Below are 24,380 nucleotides of genomic sequence, written 5' to 3'. Positions count from 1 at the left end.
AAAGAAGGTCCAAAGAGCGGTGGTCTAGGTTCGACTTTCCGAACTGCCCAAGGAGTTTTTGGGATCGGCTATGCCGGGGGGATCATGGCAGAGGTGGGGAAACTGGTAGCAATGGATGAGTTCACGAATCACTACTTGAAGGTTGGGTCACACAGTTTCATGTTAAGCTTGATGCAAAGGAGCCCTTGAAGCCTGGAGTTCTCATCTAGGGAGATCAAGGAATATTTCGGCAGACTTTTGCTTATGAAAATATTTTGGCTATCTGTTATTACTGTGGTCAGATGGAGCATATCAATGACAAGTGCAACTTCCCACTGGGGAAGAAGGCGGACGGTAGGCTGTCCTTGCAATCGGAGAACTTCTTAGACTTCCCAATGGCATTGGAGAGGGAAATGGCGGTGAGTGATGAGCTGGCTACCATCACTTGACCGTGGATGGGATCGTGGGTGGCCATGTCCTGGATCCATTTGCCATGGCCGATCAGGGTTCTGACGAAGCCTAAAGAAGCAGGGATTCCAACACCGACTCCTCAGCCCCTAGCTCCTCCCTGTCTCGTCTCAGCTCTTCTAGATCGAGGTCACCATCGAAATCTGATGGTTGATAAAAGTTGGCCAAGATGGCCCGACGGCAGTTGTCGATAAAAGCAAGTGGCTGACTCAGGCATCGATAGAGTTCAAGCGGGGGAATCCGAACCATAGTTCAATATGCTGGCTGAGTTGGGCCCAATTTTAGATGTTATGGAAGTGGGCCTGGCGGAGAGCTTAGGCCCAACTAACTTGTATATGGTCGAAGTGCTGGGCTCTCCCAAAAATGGACCAAAAGCCCGGCCCGAGACTCAAATGTGGCCTCAGCTTAGAGTGGTGAAGTGGGATGGGCTGGTGAGTTGGAGGCTAGCCCACTCTGTGGGACTCAAAACTATGGGCCAACGATCGGGAGGGAGGGCACAACGATGAAGGTGATGTCATCTCCAACTACTGCAACTATGTCGTTGGGCGATGGTCGGCCTACGTCATCAGGCGATGGTTGGCCTACGTCATCAGGCGATGGTCGGCCTACGTCATCAGGCGATGGTCGATCGGGTTGCCACCACCAGTGCACCTCATCGGCCAGGCTGGAGGCTACCAGTGGTGGTGTGGTTTCATGGGAGCAGGGCGATCGCGATTATCTTGATCCACGAGGAAGGGTCTTCATCGGTTGGTGGGCGGGCTGTGAGAACTGGGGATGAGGCACATGGTGGGGCGAAAGTGGTGTAGGAGCCATTGGCCATCAATGACCCCTCCCAGGAGGCTTTGAAGCAGACGGCAACAGAGGGTGGGACTGGCAAATCAGAGGGTTTGGGCATGGTAGCGCCTGGGGGCCATAGGAGAGTGGGCCGGTTTAAGTCAACCCTATTATCGATGGAGACTCGGGTGGGTAGCAAGGGTGCTTGTGAGGGCTTTGAAGATGGTGGTGCAACATCGATGGAGTCCATGTCGGGTTCGCCTTCCTCCCTCCACACTTGTCCATGAAAATCCTTATTTGGAATGTACAAGGAGCTGGGAAGCCATCCTTTCACTCCATCTTCAAAAGACTTATGCAGCAACATAGTTTAGATATCCATGTTTCAATGGAAACTAGACTATCAAGGCTTAGTGTGGCTCGTGCTCATCGCCTCTTCCCTACCAATTAGAGGTTCTATGTAGTGGAGTCCCAGGATCTGTCGAATGGCATTATTGTTGTTTGGCGAACTAGGGTTGCTTTGATGGATGTGTTCCACTGCTGTAATTAGCAAGTCAGTGTTATTATCACTGAAATAAATGGTCTCACTTGGCTCTTGTCTGATGTGTATGTTAGCATTGAATACAATGATAGGAGGATGGAGTGGCAAGAAATAGCCAACCTGATTGATCAAGGGATTCCTACGGTAGTGGATGGTGACTTCAACTGCACTATTGGATCAAAGGATAAAGGGGAGGTAGGCCCTTTGTGGAGGATGTGGGCTCTAAAGAGTTCAAGGAGTTTATCTAGTCGATGGGTCTTGTGGACCTTGGCTTTGTGGGTCCAAGGTTTACTTGATGCAACAACCACTTTGGTACTGTCAGGGTCCAGGAGAAGATTAATAGGATTTTTGCCATGACTGGTTGGATCCAGCATCATCAGGCCCATCTCGTACACCACCTATCAAGGATTATCTCTGACTATTATCCATTGTTGTTGGTGACTGACACTTTCTGCACTTACTGAAGTCTATTTCAGTTTGAGAGGTTTTGGCTTTCTTACCCCAGATCTTAGGAGATTGTTAGAGAAGGCTAGAGGTTGCCTGTCCGAGGTGATACTAGGTACCATGTGATTAGGAGGTTGGAGCTGACAAGGAGGTGATTGTTAAGATGGAATAGGATAGAGGTGGGCAATATATTCAGGAGGCTTGAGGTTATTGAGGTCTCTATTTCGAAGCTCCAGGAGTGGGAGGATCAAGAGGGAGGGCTTGCGAAGGTGGAGTTGGCTGACCTCAGGGGCTTATTATCCATCCATCACTCTCTTTTGCAGTAATATGAGACTCTCTGTAGACAAAAATCTAGGATGCAGTGGATCAGAGAGGAAGATCAGAACATGAGGTTCTTTCATCAGTCCATCATCATTCGAAGGCATAGGAATCGAATCATGACAACCAGGGGTACTGCGGGATAGTGGTTGACCATAGATGAGGAGATTAGATAGGAGGTCATACAGTTCTCAGATCCTACTGGATGATGCCTCTAGGAGGGGACTGGACTACTCCCCCCTTCCTGGGGAGATGGTCATGCCGGAGGAGAATAGGGGTCTGTTGGAGGTTGTAGCTAGGGAGGAGGTGCGGAGAGCCCTTTCGTCCATGTTTGAGGACAAAGCTTCAAATCTTGATGGATTTTCTCCACTCTTCTTTAGGAGATACTGGCCTCTCAGGAGTTTTTCACCACTAGCTAGATGTCGGATATGTGGAAGTAGATATTTACTGCCCTGGTCCCAAAGAGATAAAATGTTTTAGAACCCAATCACTTCAGATCGATCAGCTTATGTATTATCCTCTATAAGATTTGTGCTAAGCTGATAGTGTGTAGGATGTAGCCCATTCTCCTCCGTCTGATTTGTCCGAAGTAAGAGGTATTTGTTGGTGGGCACAGCATTTCAAATAATGTTCTCATTATCCAGGAGTTCATGCATGACCTTCGATGAGCCACTTTCTAGCACAGTCTCATGGTGATCAAGCTCGACATGAAGCGGGCTTATGATCGCATGAGCTCGAGCTTTCTTGAGAGGGCCTTATCATACTTTGGCTTCCATCCCATTTGGATTAGTTGGATCTTGGTCTGTGTTCGTGGTCTGTCCTTTGCCATCCTGATCATTGGGACATCTTCAAACTTCTTCTACTCCACAGTCAGATTGTAGCAAGATTGTCCCTTATCTTCATATCTCTTCATTATCTATGCTGATGCTCTTTTGTGCAGTATTCATGCTGCAGCTCAGAGGCTAGTCTTAGACCCCTATGAGCCAGCATCAGGAGCCCAGCCGATCTCGCATCTCCTCTTTGTAGATGACTGTTTGCTGCTGGGCCAGGCCTCTATTCAGAATGCAGCTGATTTTTAAAGGATTTTGGAGGATTACTATATGGCATGGGTCAAAAAGTCAACCTCCTCAAATCGACAGTTGTGTTTAGTCCACGGATGCTGGCACAGTAGCAGCTCATGATTAGAGATATTCTCGGGATTGAGAAGCTCAGCGGTACTTTACAATATCTAGATATTCTTATCATCAGGCATAAATTGAGGAGGGTAGAGTGTATGATGTCGAGAAAACTATCCGCCAGTGGCTGTAGGGTTGGCAAGTCCATGTGCTATCCATGATGGGGTGGGTCATCTTGGTAAGGTCTATTCTTAGCTCTATTCCTATTTAGCTACTCTTGAATATGGTTCTTCTTAAAGTTTTGGTAGCAAGGCTGGAGCAGTTCTTTTAGAGTTTTTTGTGGGGGTCCCATCCGGGAGGAGGGTAAGGCATCCATCTTCTTGCTTGGGATGTGGTTTGCCAACCTTTTAGGAAGGGTGGCCTTGGCATCTAGTCCTGAGCCAGGAAGGAGGTCTTGATTGTGAGGCATGAGTTCTGGCTTCTGCTCTACCCTGACTCTCTTTGGAGCTTGATCATGATGGCTAGGTATGGTCTATGGACTCCTAGTGGTGAAGTCCATCCTACGCATAGTGCCTTCTTTCTTTGGAAAGAGATCGTTGCATGCGCACCTAAGGTCTTTCCCCAGACTAGATGGCTAGTGAGGGATAGGTATTCTGTGGGTATCCTGCATGATCTATGGGTTGGAGACTTACCCCTCAGTAGATGGCCAACCTTTATTAGTGTGGAGGTGATGGATTCCATGAGAGTTGCGAATCTCCTCCAGGCTGATGATGGAAGATGGAACTGGATAGTGGTGTCCCATATTTTTGGGGAGCACTTGGAAGAGTGGGTGTTATCTCTTGGGACTCCCATCTTCAGCAGTCTGGACAATAGGGTTTGAGGCCACTTTTGCACCACTACGACTCTGACGGCTGACGGCTAACCTCTACCAGATCTATCGGAGAGAGTCCTTTAAGCATAGGGAGGCTAGGTGGATCTAGAGAATCGGGATGCACTCAAGGATAAGCCTTTTTCTTTGGAAGGTGACTTGGGAGCATCTCCTCACCAGATCCCTTCTGTGAGCTCAAGGCATGGATGTTCAACTAGCATGCCCATGTTGTGACACTGAGGAGGAGACTATGGAGCACACTCTTTTCTGATGTCTGAGGGTGAGATTAGTCTAATCGCTAGTGGGGGTGCACTTGCAGCTCGCTCAGGCGGAGGACCCCACCTAGTGCTTTTTGGAGTTCCTGCAGCATAGTATTGGAGGGGACACTTCCAGAGAGGCAGGCATCCGTGTGGCCTATATAGCCTTCCATATTTGGCTAGCCAGGAACAATCTTGTGTTTGATTTCAGGCAATCCTCGATGAGATTTATCTTGAAGAGAGACTTGACCATGATAGCGGAGATTATCGATATGACGTTTAAGTTTTCGAAGATCTGGAACTCCCATTTTGCTTACGTAGCGACCCATCGAGTGTTCATTTTCTGAGAGCCCCCTCCTCTGCTGCACCTAAAGATCAACTTCAACGAGAGTATTAGAGATAGGCATGATGGAGCTGGGTTTGTGATTTGTAGACCTGACTCGAGACTTGTGGCAACTAAGGGGAGTCATTTACTGGAGACTACGTTTCCTGGGGCGGAGCTTCAGGCAGCTTGAGCAGGGATTGTATTTGCTAGGCAGACATTGGGGGTAGATCAACTAGTAGTAAAGGGTGACTTGACTGTGATGATGTCTTGGCTTCAGAGCTATAGCCACGATGGTGCCTCTCACCTCCTTCCGCATAACCTCTTAATTTTATTGGAGTAATACAATGCACTGATCATATGACATGCTTTCTGCGAGACAAACAATGTAGTTGATTGGATGGCTGTCTTTAAAGTGGAGCACACTGGAGAAATTTTTTGGGATGGGATGAGGGTCATTTTTGGATAACTCTACGATGTTTTATTTTTTGATTTTTTTTGTTGTATTTATATAAAATTATTTGAATGAACCGTGTTATAAAAAAAAAGAAAATCGAAATGTGGCTGGAATTAGGACACATTCAGCAAAGGTAGCTTTGCCATCTCATCCATTTGGCAGGGTTCGTTCTGTAATTTCGTCATCCTCTATTTTATTGTGTCCGCTGTCCCCTCATCCATTCTTTCTTCCAAAAGGATTCCTTAAAGCAAAGCTTGACCTTTTGTCCAAAAAAACATAAAAACCCGGGAAAGCGGAAAGAGAGGGAAGAAGGAGATACCCTCCCATTGCCTTTGATTTCATCCCGAATAGAAGAGGAAAGAATAAGAAATCATGCTGCGAGTGGCGTTCAGGTCTGTGCCTCTCTCTCTCTCTCTCTCTCAATACTATGTCCAAAGTCAATAATATCAAAATATTCAGAACAGAAGGTGATGCTTCTTGTTTTTTGTCCAGAAAACTGAAGAGAAATGTGGTGGTCAATGGCGTCCGGGAGGTCGCACGCACTATGAGCCGGCAGCAGCAACACTTCTCCACCAAACCTGGGAGGTCTTCTCTTTCTTCTCTCTCTATCGACATAGTACATGCAGCGTAATGAATGTGACGAGTTTGAGTGGAGAGGAACCGGATCATCTGTTTGATTGATTGTTTCTGAGACAGGGTCCCACTTCAAAAGGACAAGACCCATGGACCCCGAGCTCAACTCGTTTAGACTGCCTTGGGCTGGACTAGCTCTGTCAGTTCCTTTGGACGGAGTAGCTCCATTTGTGCACAATTAATATTCCCATGTCACCTGGTGCAGGTGCATCAAATCAAACTCCATGAGTTACACCGTTCCTCTATTCACATGTGGTAGAATGAACATTTCACTAATTCATGGCCCATGTTTAGTTACATCCATCTTGTTTTGTGCACCAAAGAAACTCTTCCTACAACTTAACATGAGGGAGTCAGTCAATACACTCGCATGAATTGGTGCGATACATGGCAGGCAGTTAATATTGAACACTAACAAGCGCCCCAAAGCATGATACAGAAAACTTGCGCAAAGGAAGCTTCGTATCGTGCAATATTCATCTAAGAATGCTGATAAGCTCCCAAATTAGTCGAAAACTGGCGTGAGATCTGATTCATGGGAATCAGTTATCTGTTTATATGTCCAGATTCTCATTGCATCCTAGTGTGAAGATCGGAAGCATATTATACTACTCTATATGCTCATCTGGATGAGCATCCAATTGATACCTGAGATGGTTGCCTGATGCTGCAGGCTTGCTGGCAAGATTGCCATGATAACCGGTGCTGCAAGTGGCATAGGAAAGGCAACTGCAACTGAATTCATTCACAATGGTGCCAAAGTCATTCTTGCAGACATCCAGCAGCAACTTGGTGAAGCTGCCGCCACCGAGCTCGGCCCAGATGCCACTTTCATTAGCTGCGATGTCACTGAAGAATCCCAAGTCGCTGCTGCCATAGATTTCGCTGTCACCAAGCATGGCCATCTTGACATTGTGTACAACAATGCGGGCATTGCCGGCTCCCTCGCCCCCTCCATCACCGGTCTCAACCTCACCGACTTTGACCGCACCATGGCGGTCAATGTCCGGTCAGTTATTGCTGGAATTAAGCATGCTGCCCGTGTGATGATGCCGCGTGGGGCTGGATGCATCTTGTGCACTGCAAGTGTTACTGGAATCATGGGTGGGCTTGCACCACATGATTACTCGATCTCGAAAGCAGCAGTGCTGGGGGCAGTGAAGTCTACAGCAGCAGAGCTCGGCAAGTATGGGATCAGGGTGAACTGCATTTCACCTCATGCCATTCCGACGCCTTTTGGGATCAATTCAATGCTGGAGCTGTTCCCTGGAGTTGATGCTGAGCGGCTGGCAGAGATGATCTACAGCACCGGGGAGCTGGAGGGGGCGAGGTGCGAGGCAGTAGATATGGCAAGAGCTGCCGTCTATTTGGCATCAGATGATGCTAAGTATGTAAGTGGGCACAATCTAGTGGTGGATGGAGGTCTCACTGCATTCAAAAGGCTGGAAATCCCACCACCTTGATCAGGTCATGGATAAGTTATTTTGATTTTATTTATCATTGAAGATCATGTCCAATGAAAAAGATAAAGAATAAGATGTAAGATGGATGCAATTGATCCGAGAGGAATGTTTGATGGATGCTTGTGATCTGTGATCACATTGGTTGATGAATTATGTGAGATCAGAGAATTAGTCCCTTGACATGAGAATTTTGTTTTCGCCTTACAATGTTTTGTGGTTGTAGAATAAACCATAAGCATTTGACGTTTGAGAATGATTTCCCTTCTGGCCATTGAACTTCTTAATTTTGTTAATGTTAACATGTCTATTGCATGGTTGAGTCAAGATGAATAATTTTATTTGATAGTGGCTGTGATCCAATCAATCAAAGAAATACTTTTGAGGTTTTTCTTTTGGCCATTTTTTCAATGTGAAACGGTGAAATACTTCCATTTTGTGTCTCTTATTCCCTTTATAATATATTCTCCAAAAGAATAACCAAGAGGGGTGCGCATATCATATAGTGGAGAGTGCCAATGAAGGACTTAGGATAATTTTCCCCTTCGTTATACTTTTGCACAATTTGGCCTTTGACTAGAACAAAATTATTAAAGTAGGACACACAAAAGAGACAGTAGATGTTGGGATAATAATTTTCATTTGGTTCATACTTTCTGCTTCATTACTTAAATGTTCTATCTTAAAGTTTAGCTGCCATTAAGTAGACATTCACTTTTTGACCCAACATATAACATTATATCATTATCTTGTCTTTGATGACTATTTTGTTAGAATATTCAAGCTTCAATACCATGTTCCTTTTTTCCCTCCTCGGTTGTCTTCTCCGTTAAAGAGTTCACTGCAGTTTAAAGACAAATAAATTGTGCTGTTAATTACATGTTAGGAAAGGATATTGGAGCCAAAGGAACCATATGATGTCAGCAAATGATATTTAAATCTTAACAGTTCAGAAATTATAAAATATTTATACAACAATCTACAATGTAGTGAGCTTGGATTTCCTAAGCATGATTGAGACTCAGCGACTAGTCGGAAACAACAAAATAAGGTTTACAATATTTGAAATGTGATGAGTTTAATATATATGATTTAAGACCAACATAATAAGATGATACCCAATGCTACTATGGTCTATATATTTTTTAGGAATAACATCAGCACAATAGCTTATGGAAAATCAGAAAATATATCAACAAAAAGCTATATCTGAACTCTTCAATGATTGTGATCACAAGATTAATAGAAACTTAAATAGAACTTATATTATGAAGAAGTCAAGAAATGTAGCTTTTCAATTCCCTAGATGTTTATAGAACATAAACTCACTACTGCAGATGCTAGATTGTGCTGATTAACCTTCAGAAACTAAGTATCATTAGATGACCTCCTAAAGCAGTAGCTAGTTATGCAAGGGACAGCAAGTATGGATGAAATTGATGATCATAAAGAATACTGAATGGTCTGCCCATCACAAGGATAACAGCTTTATCTTCATTTTTATTTTTAACAGATTCAAGAACAACACAAACTGATCATAAAGTCCTGTTGTACAGATGATGGTGAGGGATATATAAAAAATTGAGGTTTATGATACAAAAAACTGATTGCATTGCGTCAAATTTTTGTTGGCTGTGAGTGTGACAGAAGATGCTTCAAATTTCAAACAATAAAGGGGAAAAAACTTGTTTATCAGGATTGTGCACGAGTGAGGATTTCTAACAATATCCAAAATAGTGTATTTTTCCCCAAGAATATGCTCATAAACAAGCCAGCTTGGTCGAATCCCCACCACAAGCTAACAGCAATCTTTTCAGGTATCTCTTGTTTGCTTTGAGATGGCTAGTTGCCTGTTGAACAACTGCAATATAGACAAGAGATTATAAATATCCAAATATGACAATTGACAAAAAGGTCAGAAATTTAAATATCACAATTCCAATTGTAAATTTTAGTGCATTAGAGAACTTATAAACTTAATGTCCAATTTGACAGTGATGGTAGTCAAAATGCAAAAGAATAACCGCTAATCTTTTCCTGAACTATTTGAGGTCAGCATAACAAATCTTTATTTGGCAATCATTCTTTTATGTGGTAGTCCAGTCACATGATATTTCTTTCGTAAATGGAGAAGGAAGAAAGTCTCAATATTGGGGTAATTGTTTAAGTCTGGGATCAACTAAATAGCCTGTCAATGCAAATCCCTGTTTAGAGACTTATTTATTATAAGGGGAAAGGCTTATTGTAAGATGATTTTCATAGGTTCGCATATGCAACATGACTTCAAAACATGGACAAAGAATTTAAGTATTCAGAGTAGTATTATTGCAACTAACTGAGACTTAAACTAGTTTGAAGGAAAGGAACTGCTCAAAGTGATATTTGCAGCATGACAAAGATTCACTTTACAGAGGATATACCATGGAATCCAGATGAAAATCAACCACTATGTGATTTCAGATAGTAATTTAATTCACTCACCAATTTGGTGCTGTACAGGAGCAATTTATTACTTTCTTCGGCCTGAGATATGGTAGATAATCAAAGGTTTCACACGTATGGCTCATGAAGCTTTACATTGAATAGTTGCGCCGAATTACCAATGCATTTGGTTATTGCTTTCTAATATCCCAGTGGTAGAATCAATCAGAGTTCTATGTAGCTAATGAATTGTATACTATCTTGTACGTAGCAGTGCTTTCTTTATCAACTTGTTCTTCAGGCTTCTTTCAATCTTGAACAATATATACATTTGACATTGTAAGGCTCTGTAGCCAGTGACTTGGTCCCAAAGTAAGACTTGTTCTTCGAATTGATATTCCACCAGAAACTCATCTCCTAATAGAACCAAAATGAGGAATTCCAATATCAGTTGCCTTGACAAGAAATGTAGGTTTTGATAGATGAAGCAGCCATGACCCAAAAAGCCACCACATAAAAAAGTGTGCATTTCCTATTGAGTCACCATATGTTGGCTCTCACCAACTACTGCTCACTCTCTTATAAGGAAGCAAAAAGAGAGAAGGATGTTTGTGTTTCATTTTAAAAATGTGTATGGATGCAAATAAGGATGGAAATTTCTTCACCCATTCAAAACATCAACGGCACTGCGACCTGCAGGCTTTACTAGTCCTCTATCTCTGATCATGCTCCTAATGTTTACTGCATCACTCCACAAACCATAATATGCACATAAGTTAGAAACTGTAACATAATAACCTGCATTTTCAGGTTCAGAGGCAAATAAATGCTCTCCAATAGATTTTCCCAGTTTAAGATCAGCATGATCATTGCAAGCACTTAAAAGAGCTCCCCAAACACCTGGTTCTGGTATGTCAGGCATTTTCTTAACAAATTCATAAGCTTCTCCAAGCCTTCCGGCACGACCAAGCATATCAACCATGCAAACATGGTGTTTGACAGTAGGATGAATCCCAAATTTCTCTGACATGAGGTTGTAAAACTTCCATCCTTCATCAACCAGTCCAGAGTGGCTGCATGCTGATAATAGAGCAATGAAGGTGCTCTCGGTAGCTTCGACACCTAATTCACACATCTTCAAGAAAAGCACAATGGCTTTTCTTCCATGCCCATGAAATCCATATGCTGATATCAAAGAGTTCCAAGAGGAAATAGATTTCTCAGCAGAAATTTCAAATACTCGAATAGCAGTGTCTAGTCTTCCACATTTGCTGTACATATCCACCAGCGCTGAGGATATAAAAACATTAGTCTGTAGTTCAAAACGAAACACATGGCCATTTATTTCCTTACCAAGCCTAAGATTTCCTAATTGAGTACAAGCACATAGAATGCCAACAATGGAGATCTCATTAGGAACAAAATCTTCCATATGATGAAATATTTCCAAAGCTCTTCCACTCTCCTTGTTCTGTACAAAACCAGATATCATACAAGTCCATGAGCACAAATTTCGATCACCATCCATTTGAAACACTGATTCAGCACTTATTATATCCTGACATCGGAAATACATGGTTATCAATGCATTTCTCACCCGAACATCACAGTCCACAGAACTCTTCAATGCAAAAGCATGGATAAAACAGCCATGGAACAGTGATTCAAGATGACCACATGCTGACAGAACACTAACCAATGTGATTGAGTCAGGATTTAGAAACAAAGAGCAGCGCATAAATACAAAGGCTTCAAGTGCTTCTTTGCAATAGCCATTTTGCACATAGCCTACTATGATTGTATTCCATGAGATGACATCTGATACAGACAGAATGCTTTTCAATAGCACAGAAGATGCTGTTAGATCCTCACAATTGATGTACATGAGCATAAGGGCATTGACAGCCAAAACAGTGTTTGCAAATCCAAACTTGAGCATCCAACAGTGAACTGCTTTCCCAAAGCTGAGATCTTTGGGGCAAGTGCAAGCAGGAAGAATAGCTAGCAGAGTAGCCAAGCTACATCCCAGATCTGTCTGGAGCAATTCAGACAACAGAACTCTAGCCTCTCTTTTTAATGAGATATTTTGTGAGTACCCAGAGATCATCGTGTTCCATGAGATCAAGTCTCTGTTAGCCATGGTTCTGAAGAGAAGGTTTGCAGTTGCTATATCATCACACTTCAGATACATATCAAGCAAGCTGTTTGCTATTGTGCAATCCATGCGATCAAGTTCCCTCCGAATGGTAAACCCATGAATTGATTTCCCTCGATGAAGCAGGTTTAGCTCACCGCAGACTGGAATAACAGTAACCACTGTTACACTGTCAGGTTGTGTTGCTGATGTCTTCTGCATCTCCCGGAAAAAGTCAAGAGCTTGATCAAATCTTCCATTCTCCATCAATCCACTTATCATTGAATTCCATGAAACCACATTCCTATGAACAAGTCTTTTGAATACCACCTCTGCAGTTTCCACATCTCCATGTCGAGAATAGAAGGAAATAAGAGAATTGGACACAGAAGAAAGAGGGATCCCCTGGTACCCCAATTTGATCACCCAACCATGCACTGATTCCCCAAAAGCAAACAACTCTTCCAAATAAGAGCATGCGGAGATCACACCTGATAGACTAACTTCATCTGCTCTAACAAACGAATGACTCATTTCCCTGAAATAGAAAACAGATTTTACTGGAAGATCATTATAGAGGCTTCCATTTATCATAGAATTCCATGAAGTAGCATCCTTGACCTCCATCCCTCCAAAGACAAGCTCTGAAGAGTTCCAATCACCACACTTGGCATACATATCAACCAAAGCATTACAGAGATAAACATCTAAGTCAAAACATCTCTTAATGATCATCCCATGGAGAGCTGTTCCATGCCTCAAGTTATGGGTACGAGACAAAGCTGACAGCATGATAACCAGTGTTGTTGAATCGTATTCCCCAAAACCCTTCACCATTTCTTGGAAAAGAACAATAGAAGTTTGGAAGTGGCGATTAAGGACGAATGCATTGATAATGGCGTTCCAAATGATCACATCTCGGGCAACAGCCTCATCAAAGAGAGCCATGGACGAATCCAGATCATGGGCTCTGGCATATGCCGTGAGGAGGGATGTGCGAGCTGAGAGGTCAGAGATAGCATCACTTTTAACAGATAAGCAATGTATTGAAGCAATGAGGTTGGTATCCAGCGACGTATGTTTAAGGAGTTTTAGGATGTGGAAGACAATGCCACCCCTTTGAGGCATTTCGTCAGACAGGTGGTGGCCCGAGAAGGAGCAAGTGAGTAGAGGATGAGACAGGGATTTCTGGATGAAGCCTTGGGGAGAAAAATGGACATGGCGAGGTGTTGTGAGTGGTATTAAGCTTTTGGAAGCGAGAAGGGATTTGATACCAAAGCCTCGTAGTTTTATTACCATCCAGGTCTTCTTTGTTTGCTCACCATGCGTTGGCTCCCGCCAGATTTGAAATTGCGGAGGTTTGGGCGTTCTACCCTCGACGGTCGGATGGTGATGGCTAAAGTGTTGGGGCCGATACAACGGGCAGCATGTGATGCCACACCCGTAAAATTCAAATAATTAATGACGTTGGGCGTCGTACGCAAAATATTGACATAAACTATCGGAGAACCCGTGCTAGCATGCTACGCGGCAGATCAGAAAATACCGGTGCAGCAGAATTATGAATGTATAGTAATTTAATCTTGAAAAAAAAAAGGCTTACGAGCAATGGAAAAAAAAATAATGGAACGTTTTAAACAAATGTAAGAAAAATAATGTCTATGGTATAGTTTTGGTTAAAGATGGATTATCTTTTGCAAGACCTTTTCATGGTAATGCTCTTCGGACCATTACCTGCATGTGTTATTCATTTATGATTGCCGATACCACCAAGATGATTATTCAATTATAAAATTCTTTGTTGCTACCATATCAACTGGTGAAATATGTGTCAATATATTAATATAAAAAAATTGAATAGTGAAAGTACCTTACTTCATTGTTAGGGAGGATAATTGCAGCTAGCCCGCATAATATTCAAACTGACCCGATCTCAATGTGGTAAATTTCACACGACCCGATTAACATCTGGAAGGATATAGGTTCTAAATAAATATTTGAAATAGATTTGAGTTGGGTATGAATAATGAAATGCCCTGCTCCGAAATCTATCCAATATAATATTAATTTAAATCTCTTTTTTTAAAATTATAATTATTTTAGAATATTTACATGATAAATTTCTTACTCGATCCAATCCATTCGATCTTAATTATCCAATCAACCCGAGATAGCTATAGGGCAAATATGGGTGTTAGATTTTTAATTATAAGATAGGTATAGATATTAGTAAATCCACCCGCATCTGATCTATTACCATTCCTATTTGTTATAGATAAAGATTTTTTTCTCAAATGTCTCCTCGCAAAAGAATTCAGCATGCACACACATTTTTCAGGAGTAGATATAGCTACTCTTTTAGGAGGCTTTTATGAAGGTCTAGTATTGATATATCACTGCAAGTTGGCCGTCTCTGATTCATCTTGCTGAAAGACTTTTATCATCTTAAAAGAAACTAATATTGGTGCTAGAACTTTGTAGACCAAATGCAACACAGAAGATAAACATTAAGAAATTCTTTAACAATAGGAGGAACAGTGAATCTATCAAATCTTATATCTATCATAAGATTTAGTGCAACAACGATTAATTGCTGGCTAAGTTATCAGATATAATAAAATTGCAACACCAGTTCATCATCAACTATTGCATTTAATTTGTACTTTTATAATTTTTTCTTTAGATAATTGTCAGTTGAATTAAATGTGCATAATATAATCCAAATACTATTAAAAAAAGAAAAAAAGTGCCACAATCATACAATGATATTGAAGGTTGGTCGTTCTTCCCACACTAATTGCATCTAAATTTACCCCCATAAATTTATATTATGGATCTATAATTATAATAAGCTTAGTATCACCAGTTGCATAAGGTATGAAGGTGTTGATTGCTTTTAAAATCCCCTTACATATAATTTTTATCTTCGAGAAAAATAAAAACTTTAATTTTTTTTATAATTTTATCATAGCATTATAACATTGGAATTGAGCTATAACTATATTTTGAATATTATTTTATCCAAGAGCATTTAGAAAACTTGATATTCAAAGTTAACAACAAAAGAAAACTTGAATTATCAGAACATATCTAGAATTCATTAGGATCTAATTTTGGAAAATCCTCAATCATTGCTTTTTAGTGGTAGATTCCTAGTGGGGATTAAGAATAGCTCATTACTCTTGCACTATAAACATAATTGAACTTATTAGTCTTTGCAGCCTATGCATTTGTTTATAGGTACATTTACATGATATTTAGGGATGGCAACGGGTAAAATTTGGGTCAGATAATATACTATCTATCCCCAAACTTGAACTTAATACTTTATATTCAAATCTTATCCAATATCCGATCAGATAACAAAAGAAATACCCATCCCCATGTTCAATGGATTTGAAGATATCTACGAGTAACCCATTTTCCCATATCCAACCTATATCCGCCCCATATCCATCCCATACCCAAAAAAATAAATAATCTAAATAATTTTATGTATATTATCAACCAAAATAGAATTTTCAATTCAACATAAAACATAATTTATAAGTCCAGATTTATAAAAATCAAATATAGAAATAAAATTATAATTCAACATAAAATATTTAAACAATCAAAATAATTTTATGTATATTATCAATCAAAATAGAATTATCAAAATAGAATTATCAAAATAAAATTATAAATATATATATTCGGGTATGGATTCGGGTATTACCCATATCCATAGATTCGGATTGGGTTTTGGTTCAGATTCGGATAAAAAACAGTGCTATCCATACCCTATTCATACCCGTACTACAGTTTTTAGGTTTTACTCAAATCCGAATCCAATCCCAGTCAAATCCTATTTTTCGGATTTGATAGGATTTGGGTAGGATGCATACCCATCGAGTTGGGTCAATTTTGTCATCTCTAATGATATTATATGATTCTATAATTTATCATAAAATTACCAAAAAAATTATAATGGCAACCTATTGTAGTATTCCATCATTTCAGGAATTTGCATGTCCATATAATGTCTAAATGTGGAGGAACTAAATCAGCAAGTTTGCCCCAAATAAAGAAAATATAAACACAATAATTAGTTGAAAGAACACAAATATAATTTTTTTAAAAGAACAAAAGAAAATCATCTTTCGATATTCTTACAATCATACCAACTAAGATTATAACTAGACCTTCTTATTCCTTTTTGTGAATAATATTTTCATTAAAATCCTTAGCAAGTTTGCCCCAAAATGTGATAGATAGCTTTTGCATTCTATAAGTTGAGTAAAAAAAAAAAAGGATTGTGTATACTTTAAAATATGACTACACCGCAATGGTAAAGTAAGATTTGCAAAAATATTAAACAAAATGCTAACTATAAATAATATAAATTACTATAAGTTTTGTTTCTCTAAGTTTCTTTTATGTACTAAATTCTTCTAATATATATCTGATTAAGAGGATCACAGATGAAAAATGTCCAATGATTTCTACACAAAAATCTATAAAATGTCATATAATTATCTTTATAGAAATACTAAGAAAAAGTAAATTTTTTACTCATCCATCAAGTAAAGGTCATTTTAATTTCCTAATGGAATTTCATCAAAAGCAAAGAAGTAAAAATTTTGATGTGGGATAGAGCTATCGCCACCATCGATTTGCTGAATAACGATCCATCTATTAATGTAGATCATATATTGGTGTGCAATAGATCTGATTTCTTTTATCTAATGCAATGTTAAGTTTTTCAAAAAATATACATCTGCTTTGGTAAGTGGCTCTTAAACATAACAGCATTTTTCTTTCCATATTGATGCTTAAATTGTAATTTTTTGATCAAGTAAAAATATGTTTAGTATAGGTTTGTCAGAGCTAAAAAGCAAATATTGTTAGTAAACTATAAAAGATCTAGGACAACTTGTTCGTCAATTAAGATGCAATCAATATAAATTAACTAATTCTTCATATTTGGATTCATTAAGTCCTATACCCTTGAAACCCTTAGCTTTTTGTACCAAAAAAATTGCTTAGCTTTTCTTCTCCAATTTCGTTATGTTAGAGCCACTGATAAAATATACTCCATTTTTGTTATGTCAAATTGTTTCAGCATATATCAGCGTCTAATATAAAAAGAGCTACAAATCTTGGTGAAATTATGTTGTTCGGCAATTGCTAAGAAATAGCTGGTTAATTCAAAGTGATACCTAACATTAGACTAGAAAAAATTTCTTTGTAAAACAATTTTTTCATATAAAGTTCCAATGCAGCATATTCATTTTCAATCAAAAAAACTTTGAGACCTATCAAGAAATAACTCTTGAATGTACAACATATAATTGACTGTATGAAAACACGAATCTAGGTAAGTATAGTCCGACATACTTTAATTGTTGATCTTTATTTTTATTAATTGTCATTACATAACACAGTCTAATTAGAAATTGTCTTCTTCTAAAAATAAATAGCCATTTTATTTTTATAATATGCATCACAATACACAGAATATAGACCTTAAACTAACATGATTGCCGGTAATGGTTATTACTTCAATTATTTTCATAGTTAGCTGCATAATAATCAATCACATACTTTTAATGTAACTCTGGCACATTATTGAATTTTAGAGAGTTTAAAAATTCAATCACTTAAAGAACATCTTCAGAGTCCGCATTCATTGCTGTTTTTGAGACTATATCAAAACTTAGATATATCTTCTCCTTCGTTGGAATTAAAGAAAGTAAAATATCATCAAGTATTTCATTTGTGGATGTGATGATAGCTCTATCTTTTATATATGCAAGGTTTCCATAATTTTCTTAAAAATTTGGATAAATAGATGAACCAATATCATGAACATGATTTCAGTTGCTCTTTATAAGTAGGACATCAGGAATTTTGGTCCAGCTTGCTTTTTCATCTTTCTCTTGTTTAATTATGCATATTTTTCATTACCAATATCTAAGCTTCATTAACTGAAACTTAGAATTGATTTCTTTGATTATCATCAATGTTAGAGTCCGGTTACCATATTTCTTTTAAGATAAAAATTAGTTCTGTATTGTTTCTATAATATGGGTGGTTAGTGGATGTGTTAACCATTTTGTGTTTACTCCCTCTAATAATAATAGGAAAAATTTATCAAAAATTTTCTTCAAGGAGTATGATTTTTCTACCAATTGGATTTTCATTGCATCTGAGTTTTTTGTTTTCAAAATCCTTCTTAAAGATTTTGAGATACTTGGGTCCGGACCCATTAAACCAAGGCCCAAGGCTCTTTCTCTTATGCGATATCGCTTTAGAGAAATTCTGTGCATCATGGGTGGTATAGAAAATCCGACGTGGAGCACACCATCTTATCAGATTGATTACATAGCCATCGCTTTCCAATGTATATTTAATATCTCTAGTTTATTTTTTCGTTTAAAATTTTGGATAACGAAAATATCCCTATTCTTTGAAAAAAAAATTATGACATCTTATGTTTATATTATGACATCCTGCATGCAGAAACTTATAATTTGACACAAGATATCATAATATGTCACAGGACGTTATAATTTTTTTTAAAAAGTAGAGATATTTTCGTCATTCAAAATTCTTAAATGAAAAAACGGAACTGCAGGCATTAAATACGAGTTGGAAAGTGATTGGATAAAAATATGTCACTTCCATATTATGACATTCTGGGTCATATTATGACATCCTGCATGTTGAAAGTCATAATTTGACGCAAGATGTCATAATATGCCGCAGAATGTCATAATTTTTTTCAAAGAGGAAAAATATTTTCATCATTCAAAATTTCAAATAAAAAAGTGGAACTACAAGTATTAAATGTGCATTGTAAAGTGATGGCTATGTGAATCAATCAGATAAGATGGTGCACTTCATATTAAATTTTTTTACTGTCTGCGGTGCATAAATTTTTTTTTTATTATTTTAAGATTGCATGAGAAAATAAAACACGGAGGGAACGCTCGATCTCTCTCTCTCTCCCCCCTCTCCCTTTCTCTCCCTCCCTCTCCATGTGTACTGGGATGTGGAGGGTCGAGGGGGAGCGCAGCTATTTATCATACGTGACTTGGAGATGCGGATGGCTGAAGCGCATCTATTTGAGCATGCGTTCACCCTATCGCTCTTTGTGAGGATGGCGGGGATGCTTTACCGCACATGACCTCGAGGCCTTTCATTTTTCTCCCTTTTCTGGTCCCGCTTCCCATCGCTGTCTTTTCTCTTTCTTTCACGTGCATTCACCTCATCATGCCCACTCCCTCTCTAAAGCATTTCCCTCTCCTGCGATCACTCACTCTCGTGCTCCCACTCCTCCCTCTCTGATTTCTTCCTCGTCAGGCATGTGTTTGACCCTCAAGGGTACAACTTCTTCCTTCTTCCTCTTACGTCTCTTTTCTTCCTCTCTGGACTAGTTGGGCTTCGTCATGCTATCTCCTGCCTTGTGACAAAAAATAGGATAAACTTAGTGATCTATTTCTCTATAAAAATTAGAAATCCATCAGATCTTTAATATTATTAAAAATTATTTTGATATATTAATGTACTGCTAAGTAGACTCATATGCATGTATGATTTTGGATTATTAGATCTCGAAGCATCCCTTGACCAGATTAAATTATCTAAATTTTAACATCTACAAGATAAACTACTTAGTACTTCTTAGTATATTTTTGAATAGTTTAATATTTTTTATGTTTATCTGATTAAATAGTTAAGCATGCCACATTTGATCGTGGATATAAGAATTAAATATATATTTTGATACTTTTATAAATAAATTAGTTTGGAAATATCCTCTATCCTCAATAATGATTTTAGAGAACTCAGCTGGATAATTTGTGAAAATATTTTTATATGTCCAGCATGTCTTTGATTTTTTTTTTAGCCAGCTGATAGAGATTATGTATTAGTTCTGTTAACTTATAATTTAAAAAACTAATTTCAATATTGTACCATCCATGAATCAATGATAAGAACAATGGTTATTCAAAGGCTCATTATCTGTGATCTATTATCTGTTATTAGTTATTTATTATGGATGTATGCCATTGGGTCATAGGACCAGAGCCAACTGTTGGAATTAGTATAGTTATGGGGAAAGCATAATTTTTTTTTTTAAAAAAAGTGGTATATTATTCTTTGATGTTTGTTAAGCATTAAATTTGCCCAATCGAATATATGTATTTTGAAATTGAAGGGCCAAAAATCTGCATTTTTCAAAAAGAAAAAAGATTAGATTTTTTCATGGCAACGGATTTACCTTTTTTTTGCTCATTCCCAGAGCACAATGAATGGCACAATTATTTTTACAAAAAAAATTACATTGTTTTTTTTTTTTTCAAAAAGGGGTTTGCGGAGCCTGATGCCACTCGAAGCCGAATGGTGCCGCCTCTTCTTCATTTTTATCAAGGTGGAGGGGAGAAGGGGATGGGGGTGGAGCTCAGCCATGGGTGATCCATCATCAGTATGAGCATGTAGGCACCCGTTCACATCATGCGGCATGCGTCCGCACCATGCAAGATCCTGGGGAGGCAATCGAGGGTTGAGGGGGGAATGGAACGAAAGAAGAGGGAAACAAAACAGAGGAATCCATGCAAACATAGTAAGGAATGGATTGCTGCCCATCAATAGAATTTTCCATAAATCCCAATTTTTATTTCTACCCCAATTTCACACGGTAGGGACCATGGGTCAAGCCATAAGGAAGGATAGCAACAGCTCTAGTATGAAACAAAATGAAAAGGAAAGGTGGAAAAATAAAAAGGAAAAAGGAAACCTATGGGCAAAGCCAGCACTTGTTTGTTCTCCATTAGGGACCTTTGCTATATAGAGGCCAAAAAAGCCTCAAGTAGTGCAAATTGTAGATCTTGTCTACATCAGCTACATCGCAGTGGATGCGACCTTCACCATACTTTTCCATCATGTTCCATTAAAATCAAGTGGTGGAGGGATTTTTGCTATCCCATTCAACAAATGAGAGCAGAACATGTGGCTTGGGTTCCATGTCCTAACTAGACTAAGGTACCAAGAGCAAGGCAAACACGTTCCTCCATGTGTCAACAGGCCGGGCTGCTTATTATACGGCCAACTCGGCACGGCACAAAATAGACCGTTTCTGACATGGCCTGTTAGCTATAGTAATATACGGCCCATCAAAAAGGATCGGGTTGGATTGGGGATTTGCAGCCCGCGGTCTAAATATCTGTTAGCTACAGTAACAAATCGTGTAAGGCACGGCCCATCAGTAGGGGCTGAGTTGGGTTAGGAGTTTGCCACCCACGGCCCAGGCCCGGCATGGCCCATAAGGGTCTGAGCTGGTACGGCCCGGCCCAATCCAGGCTTGGTCCAACCTCGACATGGCTCACATGAGGAATTTTTTTTTGGGGATTATTTTTGTAAAAATAAATATGAAATTTTTTTGTAAAAATAAAAAATCATCTTATAATGATGGAGAGTTTGACATGAATCCTTACCGGTTTATTAATATCAATCAAAATAGTACAAGGAAGGAAGAGGGGTTAGGCCTAACCTCTGAATACAATAAGAAAGAAAGAAGAAATTGAGGTGACTCACCTCAATAATTAAAAGATAAAACTAAAGAGTTACAAATATAAGAAATTAATAATTAAAAATCTTACTAATCATCATGCATCATCGGTAGTGTTTGTATCATCGTCATCATCGGATGTTGTATTATATCTATTTTTATCTTGAAGTCTCACCTCGGCATCCAATCAATTTTTGAAGCAGAGCAGCATCTTAATTATTTCGTCGGTCATCCTACTCTTCTTTTCATCCAGAACTTGTCGACCTACACTTAAAATAAATTTTGATGCTACTGTGGATATTGGCACAGCTAAGATATCACATTCAATGGTGGATATTATAGAATATTAATTTTTAACACTTTTTCACTATAGTAACACATCAAAAATTTTTATTTGATTTGCATCATATGCATATTGAAGATCATTTCATAAATAAAATTTAAATTCACTACTTAAAGATGAAGATGAACTTGAAAAAGCATATGTATATTTTCTATGTGTAATGACTGAGAAAACATATGATGAACAAGAAGTTCTGGAAGAAGAGGCAAAGATTTGTGAACAAGAAGCACTAGATTCATGAATCTTATTATCATATAAAGTATAAATATCATGAAGAAGTTGGTTTACTTCAGCTTTAGCAGGTTCAGGATCTTGATTCATGTTTTCACAATATGCATCAAGTAAAATCAAAATACCACTTAATTTAATATGTGAATCAAATACAATAGCTAAGTTATGCATAGGACATATCCTATCATAATATTCATTCTATTTAGATTTTATTTCATAAATAATAGACTCTAAACTATCATCATATCTATGTTGTGCATATTTTTAACTAATAAGATATGCCTATTGTAAAAATGAATAAGAGGTTGGATAATAAATATCAGAAAAACTTTTAAGTTGCATTATAAAAACTAACTAAAAATCCTTCTAAAATTTTATCTTTGTTTCAATCAGTTTCAGTCAATGTAAAATCTAATCCACGATCATTAATATATACACTTAATAAATTTTTATATGAATCTGCATCATGTATCATTGTACATGTCAAATTCCAACGAGTAACTATATCAAGTTTAATTTTTTTAAAATATTTATCATAATCTATATACATTTGCTTAAAAAAGTTTGAATAAAAAAAACTACATTTCTAATTTTTAGAATAACATCTTAAACTATACCAATATCATATTGAACAGAGAGATTTAAAATATAATATGCACATCTAATATGTAATAAATTTTTATTTAGAATGGGATGCAATGAGTCTTTCAATAATCTAACAATAGAATTATTATTAGATGTATTATCAAAAGTAATAGACATAATTTTATCATTAATATCATATGTACATGTAGTTTGATAAATAGCATTAGAATTTGTTGTCCAGAATATAAAAAATCAAAAGTATGAAAAGTAAGAATATATTTATTTAATAGCTAATTATTATCAATAAAATAAGCAGTAACAATAATAAAAATAATAACTATCAATAGATGCTGTCCAAATATCAGAAGTTAATGATACTTTTAAATTTAGGACAGAGAGAGTTTCAATTAAACTTTATTTTATTGCTAAAAAATTAGCCATAACTACTCTTCTAAATATATATCTACTAGTTTTTCTATAAGCAGGTTGTAGAGCTAACTGAACATACTCCTCAAAATTAAAAGATTTACATAAACTAAAAAACTAAAAAGTAATTCATCCTTAACTATCTATTTGACCAATACTTTTCTTTGATTTTCATGATTATATGTAAAACTACTTATAAAACTATCCCGTTATATATTAAGCGTGCTTTGAAGATGAGCATCACTCATAATATGACTCTCTTGATGTCTTTTCAAATAGTCAGTTCTCCTACTACTAGTATAACTATATAATTTGGCATATTTTTTATATTTTACTTTTAAAACTTCATCTACCATAACTCTTTCAAAGTCATTCCTTACGATACTAGTCCTTTTATGGAAAGAAGAGGCAGAGCTTTGACCTTCAATATTAGTTTCAGAGGGACAGAAATAATAGTTTTTCCTCCTTCTAAGATCGAGAGAATACTAAAATGACTCTTATCAAAAGATATCATATCTAAATATGAGTTATGCAAATAAAAAAAATTATCAAATAAATAAATTGAGTAGAGTTAGATCGTAGGCGGAGACTTGTGAGCTTCCTTTTGTGCTCCTCACTCCCCCTCCGGACCTCAATAAAGACTTCAAAGGCTCCAATAGATGACTAATTCTTCTCTTGTATAGTACTTGAATACTTGCTAATTACTAATTGAACACTTGCTAATATTGCTAGAAGAGAAGGAGTAGTAGAGAAGGAGAGGAGAGTTGATTTAGTAAGATGAAAATAGAAGAGGAGAGGGTATTTATAGGAATCCAATATTTTTATTTTTTTTAAAATACCTCTCAAATTAGTCATTTTATGGTTGTTGGATGGGTTAGAATGGTCATTTTCTCAAAAATAGCCGTTATCAATCCAAAAAAATTAAAAAAAAAAAGATTTAGCCATTACAGGCCAAACCTGACCTGTAACGATATTAAAAGGGCCATGCCTGGCACTGCCTATAATGGTGCTAAACGGGCCGTGTTTGGAACGGCTCGTAACAGATTTAAAT

At 37.9% G+C, this 24,380-nt stretch overlaps 2 protein-coding genes across 2 annotated transcripts; one reads left to right on the top strand and one right to left on the bottom strand.

Annotated features, from left to right (window-relative positions):
- Nucleotides 1–5,747: 5,747 nt before the first annotated feature.
- LOC105045309 (momilactone A synthase) lies at nucleotides 5,748–7,907 on the top strand. Its single transcript, XM_010923544.4, has 3 exons — nucleotides 5,748–5,932; nucleotides 6,033–6,125; nucleotides 6,847–7,907. The coding sequence occupies exons 1-3, from the start codon at nucleotides 5,913–5,915 to the stop codon at nucleotides 7,634–7,636; spliced, it is 903 nt and encodes a 300-aa protein (XP_010921846.1). The 5' UTR covers nucleotides 5,748–5,912; the 3' UTR covers nucleotides 7,637–7,907.
- A 1,307-nt stretch (nucleotides 7,908–9,214) lies between these two features.
- LOC105045332 (pentatricopeptide repeat-containing protein At4g19220, mitochondrial) lies at nucleotides 9,215–13,745 on the bottom strand. The gene is made up of 3 exons (XM_073257868.1): nucleotides 10,720–13,745; nucleotides 10,115–10,471; nucleotides 9,215–9,494 (listed from the first exon to the last, which is right to left on the bottom strand). Exons 1-2 carry the CDS (start codon nucleotides 13,485–13,487, stop codon nucleotides 10,465–10,467), a joined length of 2,775 nt encoding a protein of 924 aa, XP_073113969.1. The 5' UTR covers nucleotides 13,488–13,745; the 3' UTR covers nucleotides 9,215–9,494; nucleotides 10,115–10,464.
- Nucleotides 13,746–24,380: the final 10,635 nt, after the last annotated feature.

Source organism: Elaeis guineensis, chromosome 5 (genome assembly GCF_000442705.2).
Source record: "Elaeis guineensis isolate ETL-2024a chromosome 5, EG11, whole genome shotgun sequence".
Taxonomy (NCBI): domain Eukaryota; kingdom Viridiplantae; phylum Streptophyta; class Magnoliopsida; order Arecales; family Arecaceae; genus Elaeis; species Elaeis guineensis.
Note: the sequence above shows the minus strand (reverse complement) of the source record. Positions and strands in the feature narration are given on the sequence as shown.

Coding starts and splice junctions, on each gene's coding strand:
- LOC105045309 (XM_010923544.4), top strand. CDS start 5,913: ATGCTGCGAGTGGCGTTCAG. Junction 5,933..6,032: donor ATGCTGCGAGTGGCGTTCAG/GTCTGTGCCTCT, acceptor TTTTTTGTCCAG/AAAACTGAAGAGAAATGTGG. Junction 6,126..6,846: donor TTCTCCACCAAACCTGGGAG/GTCTTCTCTTTC, acceptor CTGATGCTGCAG/GCTTGCTGGCAAGATTGCCA.
- LOC105045332 (XM_073257868.1), bottom strand. CDS start 13,487: ATGGTAATAAAACTACGAGGCTTTGGTATCAAATCCCTTCTCGCTTCC.